The 25,825-nt window shown below is 38.8% G+C and overlaps 2 protein-coding genes across 4 annotated transcripts; one reads left to right on the top strand and one right to left on the bottom strand.

Annotated features, from left to right (window-relative positions):
• Window positions 1-250: 250 nt before the first annotated feature.
• trmt11 (tRNA methyltransferase 11 homolog) lies at window positions 251-20,404 on the top strand. Of its 3 annotated transcripts, XM_057835418.1 has the most exons (16): window positions 251-429; window positions 781-898; window positions 1,469-1,538; window positions 2,029-2,155; window positions 7,675-7,740; window positions 9,673-9,746; window positions 9,920-10,001; window positions 10,091-10,183; window positions 10,506-10,640; window positions 13,195-13,351; window positions 13,537-13,617; window positions 13,731-13,895; window positions 14,118-14,190; window positions 14,273-14,407; window positions 16,434-16,554; window positions 19,763-20,404. In XM_057835418.1, exons 1-16 carry the CDS (start codon window positions 280-282, stop codon window positions 19,925-19,927), a joined length of 1,812 nt encoding a protein of 603 aa, XP_057691401.1. In that variant the 5' UTR covers window positions 251-279; the 3' UTR covers window positions 19,928-20,404. The 3 variants fall into 3 exon arrangements, with proteins under 3 accessions (XP_057691401.1, XP_057691403.1, XP_057691402.1); XM_057835419.1 differs by lacking the exons at window positions 251-429; window positions 781-898; window positions 1,469-1,538; window positions 2,029-2,155 and adding an exon at window positions 6,159-6,310; XM_057835420.1 differs by lacking the exons at window positions 7,675-7,740; window positions 9,673-9,746; window positions 9,920-10,001; ... (7 more) ...; window positions 16,434-16,554; window positions 19,763-20,404 and adding an exon at window positions 2,473-4,494 and having other exon boundaries at window positions 253-429.
• Window positions 3,556-6,694, bottom strand: si:dkey-29b11.3 (actin-binding Rho-activating protein-like). The gene is made up of 3 exons (XM_057835421.1): window positions 6,652-6,694; window positions 5,584-5,835; window positions 3,556-5,407 (listed from the first exon to the last, which is right to left on the bottom strand). Exon 3 carries the CDS (start codon window positions 5,369-5,371, stop codon window positions 4,889-4,891), a length of 483 nt encoding a protein of 160 aa, XP_057691404.1. The 5' UTR covers window positions 5,372-5,407; window positions 5,584-5,835; window positions 6,652-6,694; the 3' UTR covers window positions 3,556-4,888.
• Window positions 20,405-25,825: the final 5,421 nt, after the last annotated feature.

The raw sequence follows: 25,825 nt of genomic DNA, 5'->3' as shown, positions 1-25,825 counted from the left end.
ATCAACTGCATGCATTTTATTGGTACAAACAAAAAAAGGTTTGGACTGAGACTTATAGAAACCAAACATCTTGCCAATATTTGAAGTAGGACTATAATTCTATGTCTTGAAACTATCACTTTTACAGTACATCTGGTTTTGGCTGTAGTTGTTGACTGCCTACTTTAAAAGCTTGTACTTACCCCCCTCTGGCGGTGGCATTGCATAATTCTAGTGCCTCCAAATAAACAATCTCTGGGCTATGTTCGATGACTCTGGGATTGATTATGTTCATCTTCAATGATTCTGACAATGGAGGGAGCAAATGTTGCTGTGACACAACCTGGGCAGAGCATATCTAAAACTACCGATTTAGCTGAAGGATATGACAAAAAATGTATTTTTTGTAGAATTGTCAACCATGAAATGGAAACGGAGCTACTCCATTGTGTAAGATTTTTATTTTTTAATATACGGTTATGTATAAAATCATAGACCTTTATAGAACGTAGTAGCATACTGTGTTCGCTAACTAAACTTGTATTTTGATGCTGTTCGAGTCACTCGCCACAAACGGCACATTATCAGATTACTTATTAATTCAATCGTTTATCACAAACAATGCACGTATTCTTCTTATATTCGTTATGGGGTTTGATACATGATCAGTTTAACATGCTAACCATATCCCTTTTTCAGTTTTTTTGTTTTGTTCGTACTTCGTACAACAAGGAAAGTAGTCTTATCTTTGTGGTTAAAATGCACATTGCTGTATCCAAAGCGCTCCATTATTTTCTACAGGACGAGGAAATTTCATGTTTCAGAGACATCAAGCCTGGAGCTCCTCACCATTATCTTGTTGTCCCAACTAAACATGTTGGGAACTGCAAGTCACTCGGCAAAGAACACGTTCCTTTAGGTAAAGTAACATTTCGCATTCATTTATTATAACATTAATGCACGTTACAGTAAAATTACAAGTGCATCAAGTATCTACATAGTGGATATAAAAAGTCTACATACCTTAGATAAAATACCTTGTTCGCTACACTTAAAAACATACGAGACGAGTGTTTTGGTACTGGTCTTGCTGGTACAGAAATTAGTATATGCTGGATTTCTTGGCAGGGAATCCATTATCTCCAAATGCAGTTTGAAGAAACCCTGAAATATACTGTAAATAAGATATAATAACTACACCCCTTTTTTTTTTTTTTTTTTTTTTTTAAAATGCGTTTTGTAGCAAAAGCTGAGTTTTGTGCCAACACTGATTGGTGTTTGGAGCGGTTCATAATTCCTTTTACCTTGATTAGAGCAGGGAAAATACTAAAGAAAAAAGTCCTAAAGCATTAAAGTTTTGTTGATTGTTTTTTTATATCTACTTTACCCAGCTTTACCAGCCTTTGTTTATATTGCATCTATGGAAAATCTTGGTCATTTAATGTTCAAAAAAAGTTTCAAATGGCAAGTTGTTTCTTGTGCGATGCAGTAAAACGCATGGTGGAGACGGGGAAGGAAATCCTGCATAAGAACAATGTGACGGATCTTAATGATGTCAGGTGAGCGAAATTTAAGCACACAAAAACCTCTTGTCCTAACTTGATGACATTTCAAAGCTTTTTTTGTTTAATGTCGAAACTCGATGTACGAGCACGCACATAAAGCAATGACCTTTTGGCCCATATATTCAGCATCAGAAACGTAAAAACAGCAAATGTTAATGTTGACTGTTAGTAGCAAGGGGGTTAGAAAGGTGTTTTTGACCAGCAGAGACTAGGCAGAGGCTCAGCGAAACAGCACTGCTGCCATGGCGACGTGTGTGGGTGTGCACAGGCCACTGTTTGCCCAGAGTGTTTGACCCGAACCCTCTCTGTTGAAGGGAAGAACAAGGGCTTTTTTGGGGCAGTCTCTGTTAAAATTTCAGGGCTCTGTGTACTCATCAGGGCATTGGTGGAGCATATATGGAGGAGAAAATTATTTTAAATTGATACAAAAAATTGTATAATACTATTAATTTATTAGACATTCCTTTTTTTCTTTTCTCTGCAGGTTTGGGTTCCATTGGCCCCCATTCTGTTCAGTCACACATCTACACCTTCATGTTCTGGCACCTGCCAGCCAGATGGGCTTCATGTCTCGCCTGTTCTACAGACTCAATTCTTTCTGGTTCATTACAGTAAGCTATCCATTCTGCAATTATATTACTTATGAGAATATAACATGAGTAAGATTTTATCAGTACAGCCAACCAGCTGTCGACAAAAGCACCCTGACTGTAATAAGAGATAGATTTATGGTCGGATGCGTAGGTTGCTAAATATTTATCTAATAGATAATGATTCTCTAGCCCCGCTTTAATCTTAGTAATTTTCTCTCTGACACAACACCTGTGTATATACTATCTCATATATTATTCTCCTGGAGTATAGGGGCCAAGCAGGAAAAAAAATACCAATACCAACTGAGAATTTATTTCATTTGAATATCTTTCAGGTGGAACAACTAATAGAGCTTCTCAACGCTAAAGAAGAAACCAGCTGATTACCTTCCTCGGAGATTTTAGTTCTATTTCATCCTGGCTGAATGCCAGAGGGCTGTTTTGAAAGCACTGAATGTTTCTTTGGTGCGTTCACAGATTGAGTATGCATACCTATTAGTTCTCGCATCATCGCAGTTTCAGTGACATTCTCTATTTTCAAGTTTCATGCCAGTGGATACAGCTCCCATGGGGAATTTTGTAATGTTGGGCTACAGTTGTACATCTAAGACAATGGGGGTGCGTGGCTCAGGCTGATCCCTCCTGTTGGGGTCGAGAACCCGCCGGACTCTTTCTTTTATTAACTGAGTCACTCGAAGCGCTGAGGTGCGTCTAACACTTGAATCGCCCCATCCTCGCAAATAGTGTGAATGCTGAACGTCAGCTTGCCTCAGAAATGGATTGTCTACTGACTGGGATGAGGTCCCTTCTGAGTAAATATCAACTTGCTACCTCTGCAGTTGGTGCTGGGGTGTCTTCACCGCAATATCTATACTTGATTTGGAAGTTGATGTCACCTCGTTGGTGGCTTCGGGTTTGAAGGGGTGGGCGCATGGTTGTCTGTTCGGACAACTGAGATCCACCTAGGTGTTGCAGGTGTCCGAGCATCATCTGAGGTTGGCTGCCTCTAGTCTGGCCATTTGGCTGCCTGGGCAGCTTAACAAACTTGTAGATGCCCTCTCCCGCCATCGTCTTCCGATGGGGTGGGGCACCTCCTTTATGCTTTTCCACCACTCCCATTTATTTGGCTGATGCTTCAGAGGGTTGTTTGGGAGGGCACTCGCTGTTGCTGATGGCCTCCTTCTGGCTGGCCACCCTGTGGTTTTTGTTCCGTACTGCGCAGCCTGTGTTTCGGCGAGCCACGCGCCATTTCTTAATATCGGCTATGACTGGTACTTGCGAACTCACAAACCCGGGCTTGGCAACTACAGAATCATGGGAGTATGCTGGCCGTTTCTCAATACCAAGTACAGCAAGTTTAACAAGTGCTTTCAGCATCGCCCTCTGGGTGTAATTCAGGATTTATAGAACCGTAGAATATTTAAAAGTTATGTTTGGATCCATGTGCCTATTTATAATCACCAATCAGTACTAAAATTTTGGCAAATAATTACTTTCGATATACAACCTTTTTAATTCTTTGCAACATAAAGTAGGGCATTTGATGTGTGGATTTTAGACCTGGTTTTAAATCAAGTAGAGCTGTTTTGTGAAATTAAAATTATCAATGAAATTATTTAATAGCACAGTTCTGTTAATCAGTAGGATCATTAATCCTAGATCACATAAGCATGACACACAAATACAATGACTTCTACAGCTTTGTGCCATCCTTACTGAGGTGTATTTTTCAACATTTGAAACGAGTTGGAGCATCATGTAACATCTGCATAAAGTATTTACGAGGCTCCTTTATGTGGAAACGAGTAAATGATCCTGACACTTCAAAGTTAAGTGCAGTTTGTCTTCATCTTGTAAAATACTTGTGTGAAATTTGCTTGTGCATTTCGGTCTGTAACCTGTGATTTGTGATGAGATGATCAGTTGCATTTAACAGAATACTTCCTTTGAAAAGTAAACTGATCAATTTTGCAGGAATTACAAGATGGGGTTTATATGAATAAATTGGTGTGATGTGTACATTAACAAGATTTGCAAGAACATTATTTTTTCTGTGAACAGCAATTGACCAAATTTGTTGACTGTATAGTATTGTGTGCCAGAAAAGGTTAATTCTGCATGACAATGGAATGTAGAGGCAAGAAACCATACTCTGTTCTGTATCAATGTATGCACTTTAAGAAGGATTAATTTATTGCGATTAAAGATTAAACAATCATTTTACTGGTCGTTACTTTTACTAGTCGGTCTCACAAAGAGATTGCATTTTACATTTCTTTATTATTCAAGCATACATGGCTCAATTACTGAACATGTTAATCCAATAATTGGTGGGGAAAAAAACTGCTACTATATTAATAACACTAATGCTTTACACATTAGAAAATACTAATGTTCATCAAAATATAAATTGTAGCACCTTGTTTTTTTTTTTTTTTTTTAATTTTACTTTTTTTTTTTTTTTTTACAGTAATGAATGTGAACCATCATATGGCACTGTTTCATGTGTGACACATTGAGAACACTGCTGGCAAATGCGAATATATGCTGTTATTTGTTAATAAGCCTATATATATATATTTGCTATAAATTATACAGTATATACTGTATAAATTATATAGGAATCATAAATACAGCTGTTTTGTATAATAATCCCCCATTTGTATTTTAAATCACATGAGACCAAAACATTAACACTCCAAAACTAATGGCAGTATGTGAGATGCCTTTTGTTATGGAGGGAAGAAGAAGTCACTGCAATAGAGTAATCACAACATGATCATCTTTCCCTTGCCACAGCATCTCCCCCTCAAAATCAACTAGCTTCTGCTTCCGGGCTCTGAGTAAAATCCCCACCAGTTTGTTGGAGATAGTCACGTAATGCTCAAACAGCTTGCCAAATTCTACCGAGATATCTCCCCCATTCCCTTGTTTGTCTCCGTGCACCCCAATGTCTTTTATCACATCACACAACTCCTGAACCTCTCTGCTGATGTGTGTGTGAGCATCCTTCCCACGTTGTGCCGTCAGCGAACCCTGCAGGGGCCTCCCGTAGTCATCGTGACCCCTCTGAGGGACCACTGCCATGGGCCTGGTGTCGTGACTGAAGGGGTTGTGTTTCTGGTGCTCCTTGTGATTATCAGACCACTTCTGCCAGTTGTCCTTCAGGCCTTTGACAGACACTATGGATTCTTGGTCATCCATTAGCTGACCAGGAGATGTGTTTTCATCCATGATGTTGTGGCTCAGTGTGTTCGTTTCCACTAATAGCTTTGAAAAAGAGAAGTAAAACTTTAGTTCAAGAAAACTGTAATGAAAGTCAAATATACAAGACAGTATTATTAATGACATTAAAAAAAAACAACGTAGACAAAGGTTCACCTTTGCAAAACTAACCCTTTTATGGAATGGTATGCAAAATAGTAAACAAATGTGATAATACTTACATTTTAAGCTGTACTCGTCCCGTGCATTACAAATTCACCTAAGCCAAAGTGCATAGTGCCCATTGGTATTAAAAACAGCTCCTGCAAACAATACAGCAACATTGCTGACAGTAGCAAATGTAAAGATACTTTCCTGTGCCATAGCAAAACCGGTGTGATCATGATGGACCTTTCTTCAACCAATGAGCTCTTTCAGATGAACTATCTAGCCAATCGCAACGCAGAGGAGGCTGGGCAGAAAAGGTCCATGCCCTGTTGTTGGTAAAGCAGATTATAAATTACAACCCAGAATGAACAAATTGATTTTGACACGCAAGTAAAGGATAGCGTTGGTTACTTTGGGTCATAAATTATAATCACATGATAATGAACATGGCTTGGGTGTGGGGTGGGAGCGTCGGCATTAGAAAACACGTTAACTTGTGTTTATTTAAAGTAATCCCAATCCTACACTTGTTTGAATACACAACTAATAGGTTTCCATTTGATGTATTCTATTAGTACACATTAAAATAACATAAACATTAACATAAAACCACATAAAGCACTGGAAATCGCGCTTTAACGGAGCAGAGAAATGTCCTTTCAGTGGGTCATTTTTAGCCTTAATCTTGTTTCTAGTCGGATGTATTTTGAATTGACAACAAACATGGCAGCCCCCGGTCGTCGAGCATGTCTTCAATATTTATTACATCTTGCTCAAGATAACTTGGACTTCAGGTTACCGGTAAATGTGGATGAATTTGCATAAACTCTATCCATCTTTTTTTTTTTTTTTTTTGTAGGGAAGAATACACATTAATTTATAGCTTAGCATGGCCACAGTGGAAAACGTTTGTGTTGAATTATCCGCTAATGCAGTATCTTATTTGTAACCGTACAATAAATGATCTTAACTCATTGGCTGCCAAAGACGGCGATAGACGTCCGACCTTTTTAAATTGGGAGGGACTGGCAGCCCCTCCCTGTCAAATGCATTGGACGTCTCTCACCGTCAAATGGATGATGAGGGCAGTATTTATCAAAACGGCTCTTAAATTTTGAAATAAATTCAGAATGAGATTTTACCTGCGACATCAAGGATTTTGTTGAGATAGGGATGGATATATGACAAATGAGGTGGAAAGTCAATGAACAAAACACACCTATATAGGCTACATGTCACACAAACAGCCACACACCCTTACACGTGATGTGTATTTTTGTGTTCTTGTAATATTTTTAACCATTGTCATGGACCATAGGAAAAATTGTCTTTACTTATGGAGATTTATCAATAACTGATATATAGGTGCTTCACCGTGCATGGTCTCACACACACCACAGATGTGAATTATTTTTTGGTTAAATTTTATTCTCTAACTTCCACTGAAAACGGTTTTATAATCAATATTTGAGTCATTGGCACAAAGTATTGTCCGATTTATTATTAGTTGTGGGGCCATAATCTTCCCTTCATTTAATTTCATGTTAAACTCCGACTAGAAAAATAACTCCTGCTAGTGCCTACATCTTCTGGCACCAAACAAACTGGCAGTATTTAAACTGGTTTATGGAGAGCACATGGGTAAAAAAGCTTATATAAGTGTGGTATACTTACTCGGGTGCTGCAGAGAAATACTCGGGCTGCATGAAAAGTTTATCTGAAAAGTCCCTCCTCTCCAATGGCATGCAGCCTACCCCATTGGTTCAGGTCTGACAGAAATATAATGGACAAAAAAAATCATAAAATGTGTTTAAGACAACAAAGACTTATTGAGTGACTATTAAATGAGAGGAATTACCATAACTGTCATGTCCTTTTCGTACTAGTGGAATCCGGCTTCATTTCCGCGAATAGCAGTCTTCTACTGTAACTCAAACTCTACCTAACAATTGTGTCCTCTTAAAGCCGAATCTAGTGACTGAATAGTGCAAAATATTTATGTGTTGTACAAAAACGTCTTAGTTCTATTGGTTTTTTAATTAATGTCTTATTTTTATAAAGATTTGCTTTCATGGTTCATCTTCTCTTACTGATTTTACAACACAAATACTTCGAAAAAGGTGCGCTATTGTTATTAAATATTTATTCATTATTTATTTCTTCAGGAAATCAAGGCTCTACTGGCTCTCAGAGGAAAACCATTCAATCCTGGGGATAATTTTACAGAAAAGGTATCTGTGGAAAATGGTTATCAGAGATGGGTGATACCACATGAGATTCTGTTTAACACTGATTGTTTTTCTTGTAATAAAATCAATGGCAATATTAAGTACTAATAAACTTTTATTACACCCATCCATTCATCCAATCTTCCTACTGATTATCCTCACAAGGATTGCGGTTGTACTGGTTGTAGGTACAGTGTATCATAAAAGTGAATACACCCCTCGCATTTCTGCCGATATTTAAGTATATCTTTTGCCGGGACAACACTGACAAAATGACACTTTGGCACAATGAAAAATCGTCTGTGTGCAGCTTTTATAATAGAGTTAATTTATTCCCCCCCCAAATAAGTCAAAATATAGCCATTAATATCTAAACCCCTGGCAACAAAAGTGAGTACACCGCTTGGGAACTACGTACATCCCTAAATGTCATGTGGCTCGTTACAGGAGTTTTGTCAGCATTGCTGCAGAGATTGAAGAGGTGGGGGGTCAGCCTGTTAGTGCTCAGACCATATGCCCCACTCTACATCAAATTGGTGTGCATGGCTGTCACCCCAGGAGGAAGCTTCTTCTGAAGACGGTACACAAGAAAGCCCGCAAACAGTTTGCTGAAGACATGTCAACAAAGCACGCGGATTACTGGAACCATGTCCTATAGTTTGATGAGACGGGCGGGCTTTCTTGTGTACCCTCTTCAGAAGAGGCTTCCTCCTGGGGTGACAGCCATGCACGCACACTGATTTGATGTAAAGTGCGGCGAATGGTCTGAGCACTAACAGGCTGACCCCCCACTTCTTAATCTCTGCAGCAATGCTGACAGCACTCCTGTAACGAGTTACATGACATTTTGGAGGGAAAATGACAAGCAGTACTCGATTTGGACATTTAGGAAAGTACAGTATGTAGCTTCTATGCGGTGTACTCACTTTTGTCGCCAGGGGTTTAGATATTAATGGCTATATTTTGAGTTAATTTGAGGGGAAAATAAATGAACTCTATTATATAAGCTGCACACAGACTACTTTTCATTGTTTCAAAGTCATTTTGTCAGTGTTGTCCCATGAAAAGATATACTTGAATACCTGAAGAAATGCGAGGGGTGTACTCACTTTGGTGATACACTGTACACTTAAGGCAAATCCCATGTGGAATATAGTTGTGTTTATAAAATACCAAATTAAGTAAGAACTCCCGCCCCATTTAGCTGGGACAGGTCCCAGCACCCACGCAACCAGATAGACAGTACGAATAATGACTGAATGAAAAAAATAAAATATGAACAAAAGAAATGTGAATCTAGACAAACAGTACGGAATAATTAATTAAATGAAATACGAACAAAAAAAAAATCATCTGTGATTTATTCAGAAACTGGAACTGTATTTTCGCCAAAGAAAATACCAGGTCTGTAAGAATTAGTCAACAATTATTTTCTCATCTTTAATTCTCTGAGCCAGAAAATTCCAACTTCAGTTTATATTGTGAGAAATACAAAGTATAAATAACTAAATGGTTTATAAGATAAGTAGGTGACAGGACATAAGTACCTGGACGGAGCTTTTATTAAGAAAGAACACATTTCAAGAATATTCAATCAGATCTTTTGTTTTACAATAAATATTCACTTGCATCGTTAAAAGATGACATTAGTCCATCTGCCCCTCCTTCTGCCCATCCAACTCTCAACCCACTTTCTATAGGACTTGTCCTTATTTGGGTTGCAGTTGAGCTAAAGCCAGGCACAGCTGACATTTGTTTTTTTGCATCAGTAGGCTGTCTATTGAGCTACAGTTCAAGGTGTGTTCTGTGTTTCTGTCATAGTGAACCGATATAGGCTCAATGCCCCCGAAGAGGATTATGTAATGTTATTATGAAAAAAAGAAAAAAATATTTGAAGTGAAATACAGATTTAACATTATTTGAACTCTTTTCAAGTGTCCTTTCTGGTGCCTGGATGATTTGACAGAGGACGACATCTACTCTGTCATGGCCCGATCTGTTTGTGCAAAGTAAGAATTTTCTTGCTTGCCATCATAACAAAAGTCTTCATGATGCTACATCAATTGAGCTGGATACAATGTTTTCATGTAACACCATTTTTGATCTATTTTTGCTATTCTGATGTATAATTTATGTTGATGTATAATTTATGTTGATATGTTTTTTTTAAATGTACCTGAAGGTCTGCGTTTGAGTTATGGGGCCACGGACGAAACCACAATGACCTCAGGATATCCTTACTGAACTACCCAGTAGAGAACATGGTTGGTGGGACAAAGTTTTTCTGTGCAACGGCAAATGAGCTTCATGGTTTAACTAACTAAAAGCTTCATTTTCTGCTTTCTGATTGCAGTTGCCATTCTTGCACAAAAACTCAACATACAGAATAAATGTTTACACCTTCAACAAAACCCTGGAATTCAAAGAAAGAATTAATCGAATTGATGTAAGTGTCTCAACTACAAATGAAAATTTGAATGAAATACTTTGGATTTCAGTCAACTTGTGCATTCATTCACCCAACCCTTCATTTTCTTCCCGGCATACACTAGTGGTGGTGGTGGTGGTGGTGTTATACTTAAACTTATATAGCGCTTTTCCACCTTTCAAGGTACAATCAGATGCCATACAATACAAGATTAAAAACAGTATAAATAGATAAAATTCATGTAAAACGTTTTTTTTTTTTTACAGACCTCCTGTATGGATCTCATTAGAGGTGTTGGCGTGTATAATTTTTTCCAATATATTGTGTATTCTCTCTACAGGCAATGGATTACCTTCCATTTAATGGTGTTGTAAATCTTAAGAAACCTCAGCACATCTTCTGCTTGTTGGAAGATTACGGCACTGACCCAAACAACATCCCACAGCATCCAGATCATGTATACTTTGGCCGATGGGTAAGAACCTTGAGGGATTTGACCGTTAATGACCTCTATTTTAACAAACATCCAGAGTAATAACATTGATTTGAATGAGAGCTTGAATTCAGGCTAATGATTAGGGGTGTGACAAAATATCGAAATGGTGATACATCGTGATACTTTCTATCTCAAAAGGTTATCGATATGCTCCTGTCAAGAATCAAGATATCATTTTAAAAAGGTGTCAATGTCAAAAAAAAAAAATAAATAAAAAGGAACCAACAAGTTGCTACAAAAGTCTTCCACCATAATAGTGTCTCAGTTACCTCTAAGGGTGCATTGACGGTGCACGACGCCCAATCCATTTAGACTGGGAACATTCGTTCATTACAAACCAGAGCGTTCAGTCATTCTGTCCGATTTTCAGGGCATTTACAGGTCACTTGCGGTTAATTTTAGGGCATTTACAGGTCATTTCCTGTTGAGTTTGAGTCACTGCCTATTCATTTTGGTGATTCCCAGGTCACTTCCTGTTCTGTAACTCAAAACAAGCAGGAAGTGACCCATAAAATACCCCAAATCAACAGGAGGTAACTGAACATCAACAGGTACCTAACCTTAACTAACCTTAAATGGCCCAAAATTACCTCATTGCCTGGCATTGGCTGCCACTGACGGCCATAGACGTGCAATCTGTTTGAAGTGGGAGGGATGGCAGCGAATGAACGAATGTTCATTCTAGGGCTGCAGCTATCGATTATTTTAGTTGTCGATTAATCGATGAACTAGTTAGTTTGAATAATCGAGTAATCGGATAAGGAAAATGAAACATTAAAATACCTGAGCTGAGCCTCAAAATGGTATAAAAGAAAGGATCTATGTACAACAAAAGAACAACTGGCTAACTTAAATAGCAAAAGACCGCTAGCCTAAATGCTATAAAATGCTAACCTTTTTTTTTTTTTTTTTTTTTTAAACAATGCTCTTAACCAGACATGTCCAAAGTCCGGCCCGGGGGCCAAATGCGGCCCTTGGTCAAATTTCATCCGGCCCCCAGCCTCTGTCATAAAATCAATAACGTCTGGCCCGCACACACACTTAATAAATTGGTCAGCAGTACTGCTACCAGCATATGAAGTACCTTACACACTAAATGCTGCTCCTCATTTACCCACTAAAAGGCAGCAGCACTCTAAGCAACATTACGCCATGTGACTCTTTACTCCCAGTTTTCTATAATGGCGACAATCAACAAAAAAAAAGGTGACTGCAACGGCCGACGCTTCAAGGATAGGTGGAAATTGGACTATTTCTTCACTAAAATATGCAACAACTGTGTCTGCCTCATTTGCAAAGAGACAGTCACTGTTTTTAAAGAGTTCAATTTGAGGCGATATTACCAAACAAGACACATTGACATGTACGACAAGATTACTTGGAAGATACGTATCAAGAAATTGAAGCAACTTGAAGCTAGTTTTATTTTACAGCAGCAGTATTTCACAAGAGCCCGAGAGTCGAAAGAGAACGCCACAAAGACTAGTTGTGAGACTGTTGAAATTATTAATTAAAAAAAAATAATAAAGCAAATTTGACACAAGGAATGGCTTGCTAAAATTTGCTTAAATACAGTGGGGAGAACAAGTATTTGATACACTGCCAATGGGTTTTCCCATTGACTGTGTATCAAATACTTGTTCTCCCCACTGTATGTTGTTCTACGTAAAGAACGTCAGCCAAGGTCGGCCCCCCGCATTTTTACCACACCAAATCTGGCCGCCTTTGCAAAAAGTTTGGACACCTCTTAACAAATGAGAGCTCAGACAAATATGCCCACAAAAACAGCTAAATATGCGTATGAACTAAATTATGAATGCATAAAATACATCAGCTCAAACAAAAACTTAGCTTACGTTGGTCTTAACAGGGAGCAGTTGGATTCAGCCATGTGAAATGAGGCAGACCAGAGGGCAGTGTATCCACCCTAATCAATAAAACTCAATGCAAACACTTTCAAAATAAACCATTACAACGCCACTTTAATTAAACGAATACTCGAATCAATAAAATTTAATTCGAATATTTTTTTCTAATCGAATACTTGAGTTAATCGATTAATCGTTGCGGCACTAGTTCATTCGCTGCCACCCTCCCAGTTCAAATGGATTGGACGTCTACTAGTGATAAACTCATTCCAATTCACAGCAGAAGCTTGTTCTTCAGTTTATTAGTTGTTTGTAGAATATCCTAGAATGATTTTCAGTCCAATGAATCGATAATCGTTGTATCGCAATATCGTCAGATCATCGTTATCGCGAGCTTTGTATCGCAAATCGTATGATATCGTGAGGTATCAAGAGGTTCCCCACTCCTACTAATGATACACATTTGTAAAAAGTAAAACAACATGTTTGCCATTGCTATGGCAAATGTGGATACGGTGTAATCTTTAAGAAAAGTTGATAATTAGCGCAAACATTTTTGACACCAATTTTAAATTGCACTGTCCTAGGAATAGGATCAGTCGTCGCTTTGAAATTTGTGAAAGCCAATTTTTTTTGTGTGTTTTAATGCTTAATCTTTTACACAGATAGCCGATGGTCAGCGTGAACTGATTCGTTCTCACAGTGTTAAGAACAGACATTTCATTGGAAACACCAGTATGGATGCAGGTCTCTCCTTCATCATGGCCAACCATGCCAAGGTCAAACAGCACGATCTTGTCTTTGACCCGTTTGTTGGCACTGGTAAGTTAGTTAGCTACTGTATTTCCCTATTGTACATGCAGTGATGAACACATACAGTAGAATGTTTATAACCATTAACGTGAACCAAAATGTCTGTAATATTAGAGTTTAGATTAATGGAATGATATTCAGATATTTGGGTTTTAGGGTTTTCACATAAATGGTGCTCTTTTGATGTGTTAAAGGAAGCCTGTTGGTTGCTTGCTCTCATTTTGGAGCCTATGTGTGTGGATCGGATATTGATTACAACACTATCCATGGCAAAGGTATCATTTTTTCATAATCATATAATCTGAGTACTCATCATGCTAAATTTTAATTAACAGGCATATACTGGCATTAACACAAGATACCAAGAGTCATTTGCTTTTTTTCCCAGGTAGGTCAAGCCGCAAAGATCAGAAATGGCGTGGACCTGATGAGAACATCCGAGCCAATTTGCGACAGTACGGAACAGAGAAGACGTATGTAGATGTGATGGTGTCTGATGCATCCAAGCCTGTGTGGAGGAAGGCCGCTCTCTTTGACGCCATCATTACCGATCGTATGTTCATTTTTTGTAGGAGCAGGGCTGTCATTTTTCCTAACTTGTCATTTGGAGCTACATTCATTCAACATGTCCTTAAAAAAATGATGTACTAATATACTAATTAGGATTTTAATTGTAACCACAGTATAATCAATATTTCTTTTATTTTAAGTGGTTCTATACAACAGTTTATGTTCCTGAAAATGTTTGTGTCACTTGTTTTTCATGTGTGCTTAGCTCCATATGGTATACGTGAGTCCACCAGAAGAACAGGTTCCCAGAAAGAAACTACAAAACCTGTAGATGGCGTGTATGTTTACTTAATACTTTACACTCTGAATTGGTAAAAAGACACATTGCAAGGAAAATGCCAAATATTTTGTGTATTCCAGGTACGCTGAATCACATGTTCCCGTATCGCAGTCCTACCAACTGAGTGAAATATTTGCTGACATGCTTAACTTCTCGGCACATCGCCTAGTCATGGGAGGGAGGCTGGTGTACTGGCTGCCTGTTTATAGGCCAGAGTAAGTAAACATATCTGTCATTATTGGATGAAAAGTTTGACTTTCCCAGTGATTTATTCTGTTCTACTGCATTTCACTACTTCTGTTTAGGTCCTTGTGAGGTTATGCAATTAGCTACCAACAGGGGGCGTCCTAGCACCAAAAACAACAGAACACATTTGTTCAACACTGTTTTTGTGTCGTATAAACTACAGAAACTAGGGAAATTCTGCTGCGTTTCAACAGTTTGAACATCTGTCTCACTTGGTGCCGCTGACCAGAATCACACATTCCTGTTGCCTTGCAGAACACCCTCAAGCACTATTCATTCCCACTTCAAGAAAACACTAAAACACTGTCCTGTATGTACAGTACATACTCACCAGTGTAAATGACAGTATTTACTGGGAATGGTATACAGGTGTGTCCCTTCATGTCAAAAAAAAAAAAAAAAAGCTGACAAAGGTAAGCTCTAATTTACCCTCGACAACCATACGACATTTCGTATGACGTGAAACAAAAGTCTTTATTGTTGAAAGTTCAATGTCAGACGACATAGTGCTGACTGCATATGCAGGTGTTAATTGGTACATTTGAGGAACACAACAAACAGCAACAGCAGACGATAATAAAAGAATAGCCTGCAGGGAAATGGGGATTAGATAATCTTGCATTCTCTGGGTTTTCCTGCAAGTTTGTCAGCAAATACACAAATGTTATTGACTTTTTAAACATGCTTGGTTCCTGCTTTTATGTATGTGTGGTTGCATTCCCACAATTGGCATGGATGTGTGTGGCCTCCTCTACTAGCTCACGCGTACACGTGTGTCATCATGTTCACGTATTTGTCTTTTCCTACTCATCTACTAGTGCTTGACTCCATGTCTGTCAGAGTCCTGCCAAAATAAACCTCTGAGGCCAGGCATGTCAGATGTATGTCAACTGTCTGTCTGTGTGGCGTATAGTCTGACCCCTGTGTGCTTTCGTACATGTCTGTGTGGAAGCCCGAATGTTGTCTGTCTCTTGGGTCTAATCTGAAGCTCTACATGGCAGCTGTCAAGTTTCTGTTCCCCCTCAAATTTGTATACATATCTGCAGCCATGACTGGATCATTCGAAAAATGGCAATTATATGCGTCTGTCTGCCTTCTGTGTGCTGTTTCATATGTTCAATTGTGGGCACATGTTAGAATGAGAGTGAGTTTGAGATTTTCAGTTGGCACAAAATCGTCAGCAAACTCTCACAGTGTAGAAATGATAAAGAGAGATAAAAAAATAATGGAAGTACACAAGTATTTAACAGAGCGAATGAAGTCAAAAGCTGTGTGTTGTTTGTGTGTTCTCCCTGTGCATGCATGGCTTCTTCTACATTTTAAAAACAATCATGGTAGGTTTATTGAAGGCTAAATTGTCCATTGTTGTGAATGATAGTGTAATGGTCTTTTTTCTATACATTATATGCATCTATTCCAGTGTGTACCCCACTTTGCAAAGGCCGTGATGGGCTCCACCTCTGGCCCTAATGAGTGAAAGTGTGAAAAAAATTGATGGATGGCGACGAAAATAACAACATGTATTCAGCTGTTTAGGTGAAATCGTCCTTCACAAACGACCCATCGTTCTACCGAGTGACTTCTGATAGACAGGGGAGAATTGTGGGGCGCCTACATCACCTCTAGTTACCGAGACAACTAAACATTGGCAGACTGTTTTGCACCATACGTTGTCATGACAATGGGGAAAACAAGTAGTCATTAGCAAACCACACCTGTGACTGAAGGGTTTGCTACCATGTTGATTAGACTTCTATCATTAATATGCGCACACACACTTGAACCTTGGGTCAAAGTTGTTCTAAACTATTATGGTAACTGAATTCAATTTTTTTTTTTGTGAAAGGGGATTTGATAAATGGCAAATATACAGTAATTAATGTTGTTATTGTGGTGTTATTATAAAAATGAATGTTCTTACTAATCATTCATTGTCATTTGGATTCGCTTTGGCTCAAAATTTAGAGCTTAATTGATGCTTTTGTACATTTGCAGATACTGTGAGGAGATGGTTCCTCACCATCCATGTCTGCGGCTCATTAGCAACTGTGAACAGATTCTATCGAGCCATACATCTCGTCGCTTGATCACTATGGAAAAGGCTAAAGAACCAGAGGTGTGTGTAAATATTTTGGGTGGTTGAGATCAGTCAGTAGGTTAATCAATTATATATAAAGTCTACGTCATGTCTCCTAACAGTCTGAGCATATGCGTAAAAGCATTTCCACACAACATGTGTGTTTCTTGTATACAGAACATTTTTCATGGATGCACTGTTAAAAAAATATTTTTTTGGTCAAGAAAATATGAAGAATATTGTCAGGGATACTGTTTCTGGTGTGACTGGAGTTCACCTTATAATTGAATTCGGATTACAATTAAAGTCAGGACATCTTTAGAAAAAGCTGGTCTTTATTATGTCTTGAGGTTTCCTAATTACAAGTGACAGTAACTCATCTGCATCGTAAAAACATTTGTTTACTACAGAAAGTGCGAGCATGCACAGCAACAAAGATATAATTCATGTAAAATGAGAGCATGTGTCCAACTGCTTATCCTCCCCCTTATATTGGTTTGCATAAACCCTTTTTTTTGGTTTTTATTTTTATAAATAAATGTAACCGCATGAGTATGTGTCATGTACATGTATCTATGTACATGTGCAATGGAAGCCATGGTGTCATTTTCAACTGAAGTTTCGCCATCTGGCAATGTTCAGCTTATTTCTTCCATACTGGAAACCTAAATGGCTTAGTCACACTTCATCCGAAAAGCAATCCATCTCTCTTATCTGATATTCCTCTCACCCCAAAACCTCAAATGTAGCAGAGTACAATTGCTGCAAAACAAATGCATCTATTATCATTGAAGGTTCTAGTCTTTTTTAAAAGGTGTATAGGGCGGGAGTCCATTAAATAAATCTAATTAATTAATTACAAAGCCACAGATTTATGTTGATTAATCACATTTTAATCACATAGTAATATTTGTAGCCAAATTATATTATTTTTTGAAAATTTGATAGGATTTTAATGGATGATCGAAGCAAATAATACACTATAGAAAATAGCAATAAATTGCATTTCAATACAAAACAGTAGAAAAAACATTATCTAGGCAAACACTCAAAAGATCTTAAGTTGAGTGCCATTTTGACTTTTAAGTGGTCCAAAAAAGACAAAAATATATCCTAAAGTGTACATCTTTCTTATATCTCTTATATATAAGAGGCTAAAAACTCCCAAGTAAAATGATTTTGTCCTTTAGGTGGTCCCTGAACCTTTTTTCACCATGGATTGATTTAATGTGAAGACATATTTTCACATACCTTTTCAACAAGCCAAATATGAAATGTTTAATTTAATTTTGGCAACCGATTCAGGGTGTACCCTGCCTACGTAGTAAGCTGGGATAGGCTCCAGCACCTCCGGGACCCTCGTGAGGATAAGCGGCATGAAAAATGAATGAATCAATGAATGTATTTTTCTATGTCTGTAGCCATCTGCCAAGCTAATATGTGCATTAGATTTTCTTTTTGCCTCTTTACATCTACTTTAGTTAAGTAATCGTACTTAACTTGTGAATTAAGTCCCACCACTAGTGTATATGTGTATATATCGGTTTGCATGTTTTTATGCTCACAGTTTTTGGTTGGTCAACTCTGGGAGTAGATTAACAGGGAATATACTATCTGTATTGGCAGTCATGCTACAGCGGCATGAAAAAGTACCTGAACCTTTTGGAATTTCTCACATTTCTGCATAAAATCACCATCAAATGTGATCTGATCTTTGTCAAACTCACACAGCTGAAAATACAGTGTCTGCTTTAACTAACACCACCCAAACATATTTCATATTTCAATGGTGATAGCATGCAAACAATGACAGAAGGGGGAAAATAAGTAATTGAACCCTCATTCCTAAGGAGATTTAAAAAGCAGTTGAAACCAATCACGGATGAGTGGTTTAAAACTGCCCCGCCCACTATAAAACACACACTAACTATAAGAAATGTCTTGATGAGAAGCATTGTCTGATGTGCATCATGGCTCGGTCAAAAGAGCTGTCTGAAGACCTGCGATCAATGATTGTTGATTGTATAAAGCTGGGATAGGATACAAAACCATCTCTAAAAGTGTGGATGTTCATCAATCAACAGTCAGACAGGTTGTCTACAAATTGAGAGAGTTTGGCACTGTTGCTTCTCTCCCAAGGAGTGGCCATCCACCAAAGGCGCCAAGAGTTCAGCGCAGAATACTCAGTGAAGTAAAAAAGAACCCTAGAGTGTCTGCTAAAGCCTTACAGAAATCACTGGAACAGCCCAATTTCTCTGTGCAAATACTCATCAACTATATGTAAAACTATGGCTAAGAATGGTGTTCATGGGAGGACTCCACGGAGGAAGCCACTGCTGTCTAAAAAAAAAACATTGTTGCTCGTTTAATATTCGCAAAAAGGCACTTAGACACTTCACAGAGGTTTTGGCAAAATATTTTGTGGACTGATGAAACCATAGTTGAATTGTTTGGGAATAACACAATGTCATGTGTGGAGGAAAAATGGAACAACCCACCAACATCAACGCCTCATCCCCACCGTGAAGCATGGTGGAGGGAGCATCATGATTTGGGGCTGTTTTGCTGCCTCAGGGTATGGACAACTTGCAATCATTAATGGAAGAATGAATTCAAAAGTTCATCAGGATGTTTTGCAGGAAAACCTGAGGCCGTCTATTAGACAGTTGAAGCTAAATAGAGGATGGATGCTGCAACAAGACAATGATCCAAAACACAGAAGTAAATCAACTTCAGAATGGTTTCAGAAGAACAAAATACACGTTCTGGAGTGGCCAAGTCGAAGTCCAGACTTGAGATGCTGTGGCACGACTTAAAGACAGCGATTTATGCCAGACATCCCAGGAATCTTACTGAAATACAGCAATTTTGTAGAGAGGAATGGGCTAAGAGTAGTCCTGATCGATGTGCCAGACTGATCTGCAACTGCAGGAAGCGTTTGGTTGAAGTTATTGCTGCCAAAGGGAGGGGTGCCACAAAATATTAAATGTGATGGTTCACTTACTTATTTTTCCCCCTTCTCTCATTGTTTGCATACTATCCTAATACTGCTAAAATATGAAAACCTCTAAATGTTTGGGTGGTTTTAGTTAAAGCAGACACTGTTTTTTCATCTGTGTTATTTTGACAAAGATCAGATCACATTTGATAGTGATTTTATGCAGAAATGTGAGAAATTCCAAAAGGTTTAGATACTATTTCATACCACTGTATACATCTCCTGTAATCTTTGTCTGTTTCTCCAAAGGGGCTGGACAGTCTGTCTCATCTCTCAGACCCTCGCTTCAGCGCCTACCATGGACACAACACCTTCAGAGAAAAGTACTTCAGCGGGCTTAACAAAAGGCTTAGTAGCAAAGAGAACAACTCTTATGCCAATGGAGATTCAATCACACAACCTGAGCAAGGCTGATAGTATTATAATGACAGTTGCTAGGCTCCAAAAGAAATCGGACACCTGCCAAAATCAGACACCTGCCAATTCATTAAATTCTGTCAAATAACCAAAAGAACAGCTACAGTATAAAAAGATTAGTCTTCAAAGATCAGGTTGAGCGGCATGGAAGGTGAATAAATGAATCGTTCTCACTTTGGATTGTCACTATCAGAGAAGACAGGTTAATGTGATGTGTTATTATAACAAGAAGTGCTTAACCACACAATAAACATATTTTTAACTGAATAGTGTCCACTAGACATAACCAATAGAGTGTATCAATGGTGACTTGGTAAAGGCAGTCTTTTTGTAGTGTGGAGTTTAATAGATTATGCAGTCTCAATTATCTACTACCACTATTGAGTATCCTTAGCTGGCCAAAATCTACACGTTAATTCCTGTTTTCTACCACATATTATGACTTCCTGTACTTTTTGTTTCACATTTTACAAATAAAAGCTTTTAAAAATTGTGTTTTGGTATCTTGTCCCTACACATATATGTGTGCACCACCTTAATTTTCAAAATTAGTATCTGAGAGATGTTGTGGTAAGGGATTATTTTACACACTAGCAAGATTTTTAATCATCTATTAATCACTGAGGATTTAGGTAAATGGTTTCTAGGTCAGGGTCAACAACAGCAATGAAAAAGGTAAGGCATAAAATTTACTAGTCTTTCTCAAAAATTAGCATATTGTGATAAAGTTCATTATTTTCTGTAAATGTACTGATAAACAGATTTTCATATATTTTAGATTCATTACATACAACTGAAATATTTCAACCCTTTTATTGTTTTAATATTGATGATTTTGGCAAAAAATGTCAAGAAAAAACAAAACTCCCCAACTCAAAAAATTAGCATATTTCATCCGACGAATATAAAAAAGTGTTTTTTAATACCAAAAAAGTCAACCTTCAATTAATTATCCTTTTGCAGAAATGACTGCTTCAATGCGGCGTGGCATGGAGGCAATCAGCCTGTGGCACTGCTGAGGTGTTATGGAGGCCCAGGATGCTTCGATAGTGGCCTTAAGCTCATCCACAGTGTTGGGTCTGGTGTCTCTAAACTTCCTCTTCACAATATCCCACAGATTCTCTATGGGGTTCAGGTCAGGAGAGTTGGCAGGCCAATTGAGCACAGTAATACCATGGTCAGTAAACCATTTACCAGTGGTTTTGGCACTGTGAGCAGGTGCCAGATCGTGCCCAAAAATGAAATCTTCATCTCCGTAAGTTTTTCAGCAGTTGGAAGCATGAAGTGCTCCAAAATCTGATAGCTAGCTGCATTGACCCTGCCCTTGATAAAACACAGTAGACCAACACCAGCAGCTGACATGGCACCCCAGACCATCACTGAGCGTGGGTACTTGACACCGGACTTCATCATTTTGGCATTTCCTTCTCCCCAGTCTTCCTCCAAACTCTGGCACCTTGATTTCCGAATGACATGCAAAATTTGCTTTCATCTGAAAAAAGTACTTTGGCCCACTGAGCAACAGTCCAGTGCTGATTCTCTGTAGCTCAGGTCAGGTGCTTCTGCCGCTGTTTCAGGTTCAAATTTGGTTTGACCTGGGGAATGCGGCATCTGTAGCCCATTTCAAGCACACGCACGCCTGTGCATGGTGGCTCTGGGTATTTCTACTCCAGACTCAGTCCACTGTGTCTGCAGGTCCCCCAAGGTCTGGAATCGGCCCTCCACAATCTTTGTCAGGGTGCGGTCACCTCCTCTGGTTGTGCGCGTTTCCTGCCACACTTTTTCCTTCCCACAGACTTCCCACTGAGGTGCCTTGATACAGCACTCTGGGAACAGCCTATTCACTCAGAAATTTCTTTCTGTGTTTTAGCCTTTTGCTTGAGGGTGTCGATGGTGGCCTTCTGGACAGCAGTCAGTTCGGCAGTCTTGCCTATGATTGCGGTTTTGAGTAATTAACATGGCTGCGAGTTTTTAAAAGCCTCAGGAATCTTTCGCAGGGGTTTTGAGTTAATTTGTTAATTCAGATGATTGGGTTAGTAGCTTCTTTAGAGTACCTTTTCATGATATGCTAATTGTTTGAGACAGGGATTTTTGTTTTGTCTTGACTTTTTTGCCAGAATCATTAATATTAAAACAATAAAAGGCTTGAACTACTTCAGTTGTGTGTAATGAATCTAAAATATATGAAAGTCTAATGTTTATCAGTACATTACAGAAAGTAATGTACTGATAAACTTTATCACATTATGCTATTTTTTTTTAGAAGGACCAGTATATTACACAGGTTTGGATGTATTTTGAATTTCTTTAAAGAAACAATATTTAGAATTGCGACATACAGTGCAAGGTATAATGTGGGAATGTTCATTTTCTGCAATATTCCAACTAAGACAAAAATACTTGAAATCATTTAAGACAGTATTTTTTTTTTTTTTTAAGACAAAAACCTTATTGGAGACGGACCATACAAATAGCAAAATGACTCTATACTTGTCCCTATAGTTAGTGGACATCTTTTGTTTTTTGCCAAACACAGTTTGCATTGCGTATGGGTTTGGCTTAATACTCATGACCCTCGAATTATCAGGTGGGCCGTGTTCTTATTTTCTTCAAAGAAATTGAGGTCTTGACACCTTCACATCGGACCGGGCTCGCATCATTTGTGGTGCATGTTGTTTATTGCTCCAAACGTGATCTTTTGTTTGCACATATTTATCAGGACCACACAATTGGAGTCTTCACACTTATCACTTACTTGTCTTTTTAAATATATACAGTCCCATGGTTTCCATTTGGAAAACCAAGCATGTTAAGTTCAAAAGCTGCTGGGATTTCGCTTTGAAAGTGGTGTTCGTGTTTGTTTGCGGTGGGTGCCGCAAGACAGTGACAAAACCCAACAATCTCCATAATTAGAGACTAGAGACTATAATTAGGAGGGAGTTTGGTGGAGGGGATTCCTATCTTCAGTCATAATTCCAACCAGACATTGTGGCTGAGTATTTGGTAAGTTTCAACAACTGATATAGAATTTCAGCCATCAGGTGACCTTCTATCTCACATTGCCCAATTAAACCTCTCAAAACTCTCCTCTCTTGCTTTTTCTAAGAAAAAGGAATTGATGAGTTTTGGTCACTGTTTTGGAACCGTGACTTTTGATTAATCTCCCGTCCGTGTGAAAGTCTACATGACTGTTGACCCAGGGAGGGACTCCAGATGACATTAGATTAGTAAAGGCAGGAGTTTGTCAGTTTGTCAGCGTAAAAATTAGTGTTGTTACTTAATGTTTTTTTGGCACCCGATTCAATACCCGGGAGTATCAAGTTAGAGCAACACTTGGTAACTTTTCAGTTTTGGTCGAGTTTAGCAACACCTGTGGACAAAAGCGGTAGTGTTTTGCCTGAAGGAAAACTGCGTTTCCCATGAGGACCAACTCTGCGTTTCCCATGAGGACCAGTGTACACACGCATAGTGTTGTAAAATCATGATGGTTGCCTGCTGATGGATTAAATACCATTTCTGTTTCCAGCAGCTGTGTGAAGGATGAAAAGTAATAAGGTAATGAATCAAGTTGTGGCTAAACAAAAGCATATGACAGTTAGCAACCGTGTGATTTAGTATGGCTAACACACCCCACGCTCACGAGTTCGGTTGGAGGGGGGGCAACACACCAGAGAGTGAAAGCCAGGTCAATGTTTATTCTGTATATCCTGGTGGCCTCCCTTTCTTTTTCCTCCTCAAACATTTTTTTTTTTTGGTCACTGTTGCACTGCCATCTTTGCAGAATTCGCGTGATAGCATTAGCATCGACTTCCGTCAATATAATAATATGAATGGGGAAAGGGGGAAGTTACCAGTGTTGACACGTTACTGTAATCTGATTACTGTCTTTCAGTAACGAGCAATCTAACGCTTTCATTTTTCCAAGCCAGTAATCTGATTAAAGTTAGTTTTCTCAGTGCCTGTGCGTTACTATTTTGTTGTTGCCTCATATTGTATGTAGAATGAAAAATACTGTAGTCATGTACGAAGATCATTTAAATAAAAAATACTGCTCTTGAATTTGGGAGTGACATCACATCTCACGTTTTCTCATCGAAAAAAAAAAAGGTCAAGTGTATTATCATGCTGTGTGCGCACTGCGCGCCGTCTGCCACGGCGGTCAAGAACATAGCCTGGCTACCTATCAGGATGCTAACAGTAAAGGAGCCGGAGATATACAACAAACGGCTGCATTTGCTCTCTGCAGATACAGCCATTACTTCGCATATTCGTCCAGTAAAGATGACAAAAATATCTCCATGCGTCACAAACTCTGCGCTGGCTCAGAAAGACTGTCGATCGCTAAAAACTCGACATCCAATTCAACAAGGACGCACTTGGAATTACAGCCCAACGTGGAAAAACTCTAAACAAAGCCGACACGTAACGAGGCAGCCAGCACTTCTATAGTTTGTAACCAGCCTTTATAATATGTGTAATTATGTACATTTTATAGTTAGAGTTTGTAATCATAGGCGGAGTTTTACATTTGTGAGACTGGGGGAAAAGCATGTTGAAGACTCTGAAACTAAAGTCAAAAGTTTGGACACACTTCATAATTTTTGCGTTTATATACAGTGCCCTTCATAATTATTGGCACCCCTGAAAAAGATGTGTTTTTTAGCTTCTAATATTTTTTTTTAATTCAAATAATATGGGACCTTAATGGAAAAAAAGAGAAAAATCCAACCTTCAATACAAGTGCATTCATTCAGTGGGGAAAAAAAATCCCACATAAAGAAAAAATTATTAGCACCCCTGGTGTTAATACTTTGTACAACCCCCTTTTGCCAACAAAACAAGGTCTGGGGACTGAGATGGCCATGGGAGGAGCTTGATTTTGTGTCTGGTGAACCAATTCTGCGTAGATTTGGCCATATGTTTAGGGTCATTGTCTTGCTGAAAGACCCAGTGGCGACCCATCTTCAGCTTTCGGGCAGAGGGCAACAGATTTTGATTTAAAATGTCCTGGTATTTCAAAGCATTCATGATGCCATGCACCCTAACAAGGTTCCCAGGGCCTTTGGAAGTGAAACAGCCCCACAGCATCACTGACCCACCCCCATATTTCACAGTGGGTATGAGGTGCTTTTCAGCATGCGCATCTTTTGTGGCACATTTTTAACATTTTGGATCTGCATGAATCAGTTGTTAAATGGCTGGAGCAGAGTAACAAAAAGCATGATGTGGACAAACTGAATGCTTGAAATCTTTTTTAATCTGTCTGGATGACCCTGATGACAAATATGGAGGGGGCCATCTTTCCTTCTCAGTGGAGAACCAGTTAATCGAGGATACCTGCGAATTGCTACTTGAACCTCAGTAAAAGTCCAGATGTCATATGGCCATCATGACGATAGAAGTTCAATAACTTTCCCATCTGTCCTTGCAGCGACGAGTGACAACATTTGGACTGGACCCAACAACCTGGTCGGTCACAAAGCACTTGAATGGTCAGTCCTGAAGAACTTGACTTTGGTGGGCACTGCGCAGCAAGGTCGCCCCAGATGCGTGTGAAACAGAGTGTTTGGAAGAACACCATCTTTCACTTAAATCCATCTGATTTGTTTTTCAGCCTGGCAGATAGCTAGCAGGCCATGTCCAGCACACAAGTCAATAGCTTTGTGTTCAAGAAGCCCAAAGTGCTTCCACTTACTCTATGACTGATGGGAGTGTCACTAATGGATGCCGAGCTAATACGGCCACTAGCTCAGCGCGGATTTTTTTCTTGTACCTACAGTAATTGTGTTTGTCTTTCATTCTGGCTAGGTAAGATTTTGGATCGTACGATAGTGATTCTGGAATTATTTCTCAAATGGATTTTAATTGACTTCTTTAATCTTTATGTAATTTCAA

Source organism: Corythoichthys intestinalis, chromosome 4 (genome assembly GCF_030265065.1).
Source record: "Corythoichthys intestinalis isolate RoL2023-P3 chromosome 4, ASM3026506v1, whole genome shotgun sequence".
In the NCBI taxonomy this organism is placed as follows: Eukaryota; Metazoa; Chordata; class Actinopteri; order Syngnathiformes; family Syngnathidae; genus Corythoichthys; species Corythoichthys intestinalis.
The sequence above is the reverse complement of the archived record's forward strand: the minus strand, read 5'-3'. Positions and strand labels throughout refer to the sequence as shown.

Coding starts and splice junctions, on each gene's coding strand:
- trmt11 (XM_057835418.1), top strand. CDS start 280: ATGATTCTGACAATGGAGGGAGCAAATGTTGCTGTGACACAACCTGGG. Junction 10,184..10,505: donor AAAGAATTAATCGAATTGAT/GTAAGTGTCTCA, acceptor TTCTCTCTACAG/GCAATGGATTACCTTCCATT. Junction 10,641..13,194: donor ATGTATACTTTGGCCGATGG/GTAAGAACCTTG, acceptor TCTTTTACACAG/ATAGCCGATGGTCAGCGTGA.
- si:dkey-29b11.3 (XM_057835421.1), bottom strand. CDS start 5,371: ATGGATGAAAACACATCTCCTGGTCAGCTAATGGATGACCAAGAATCC.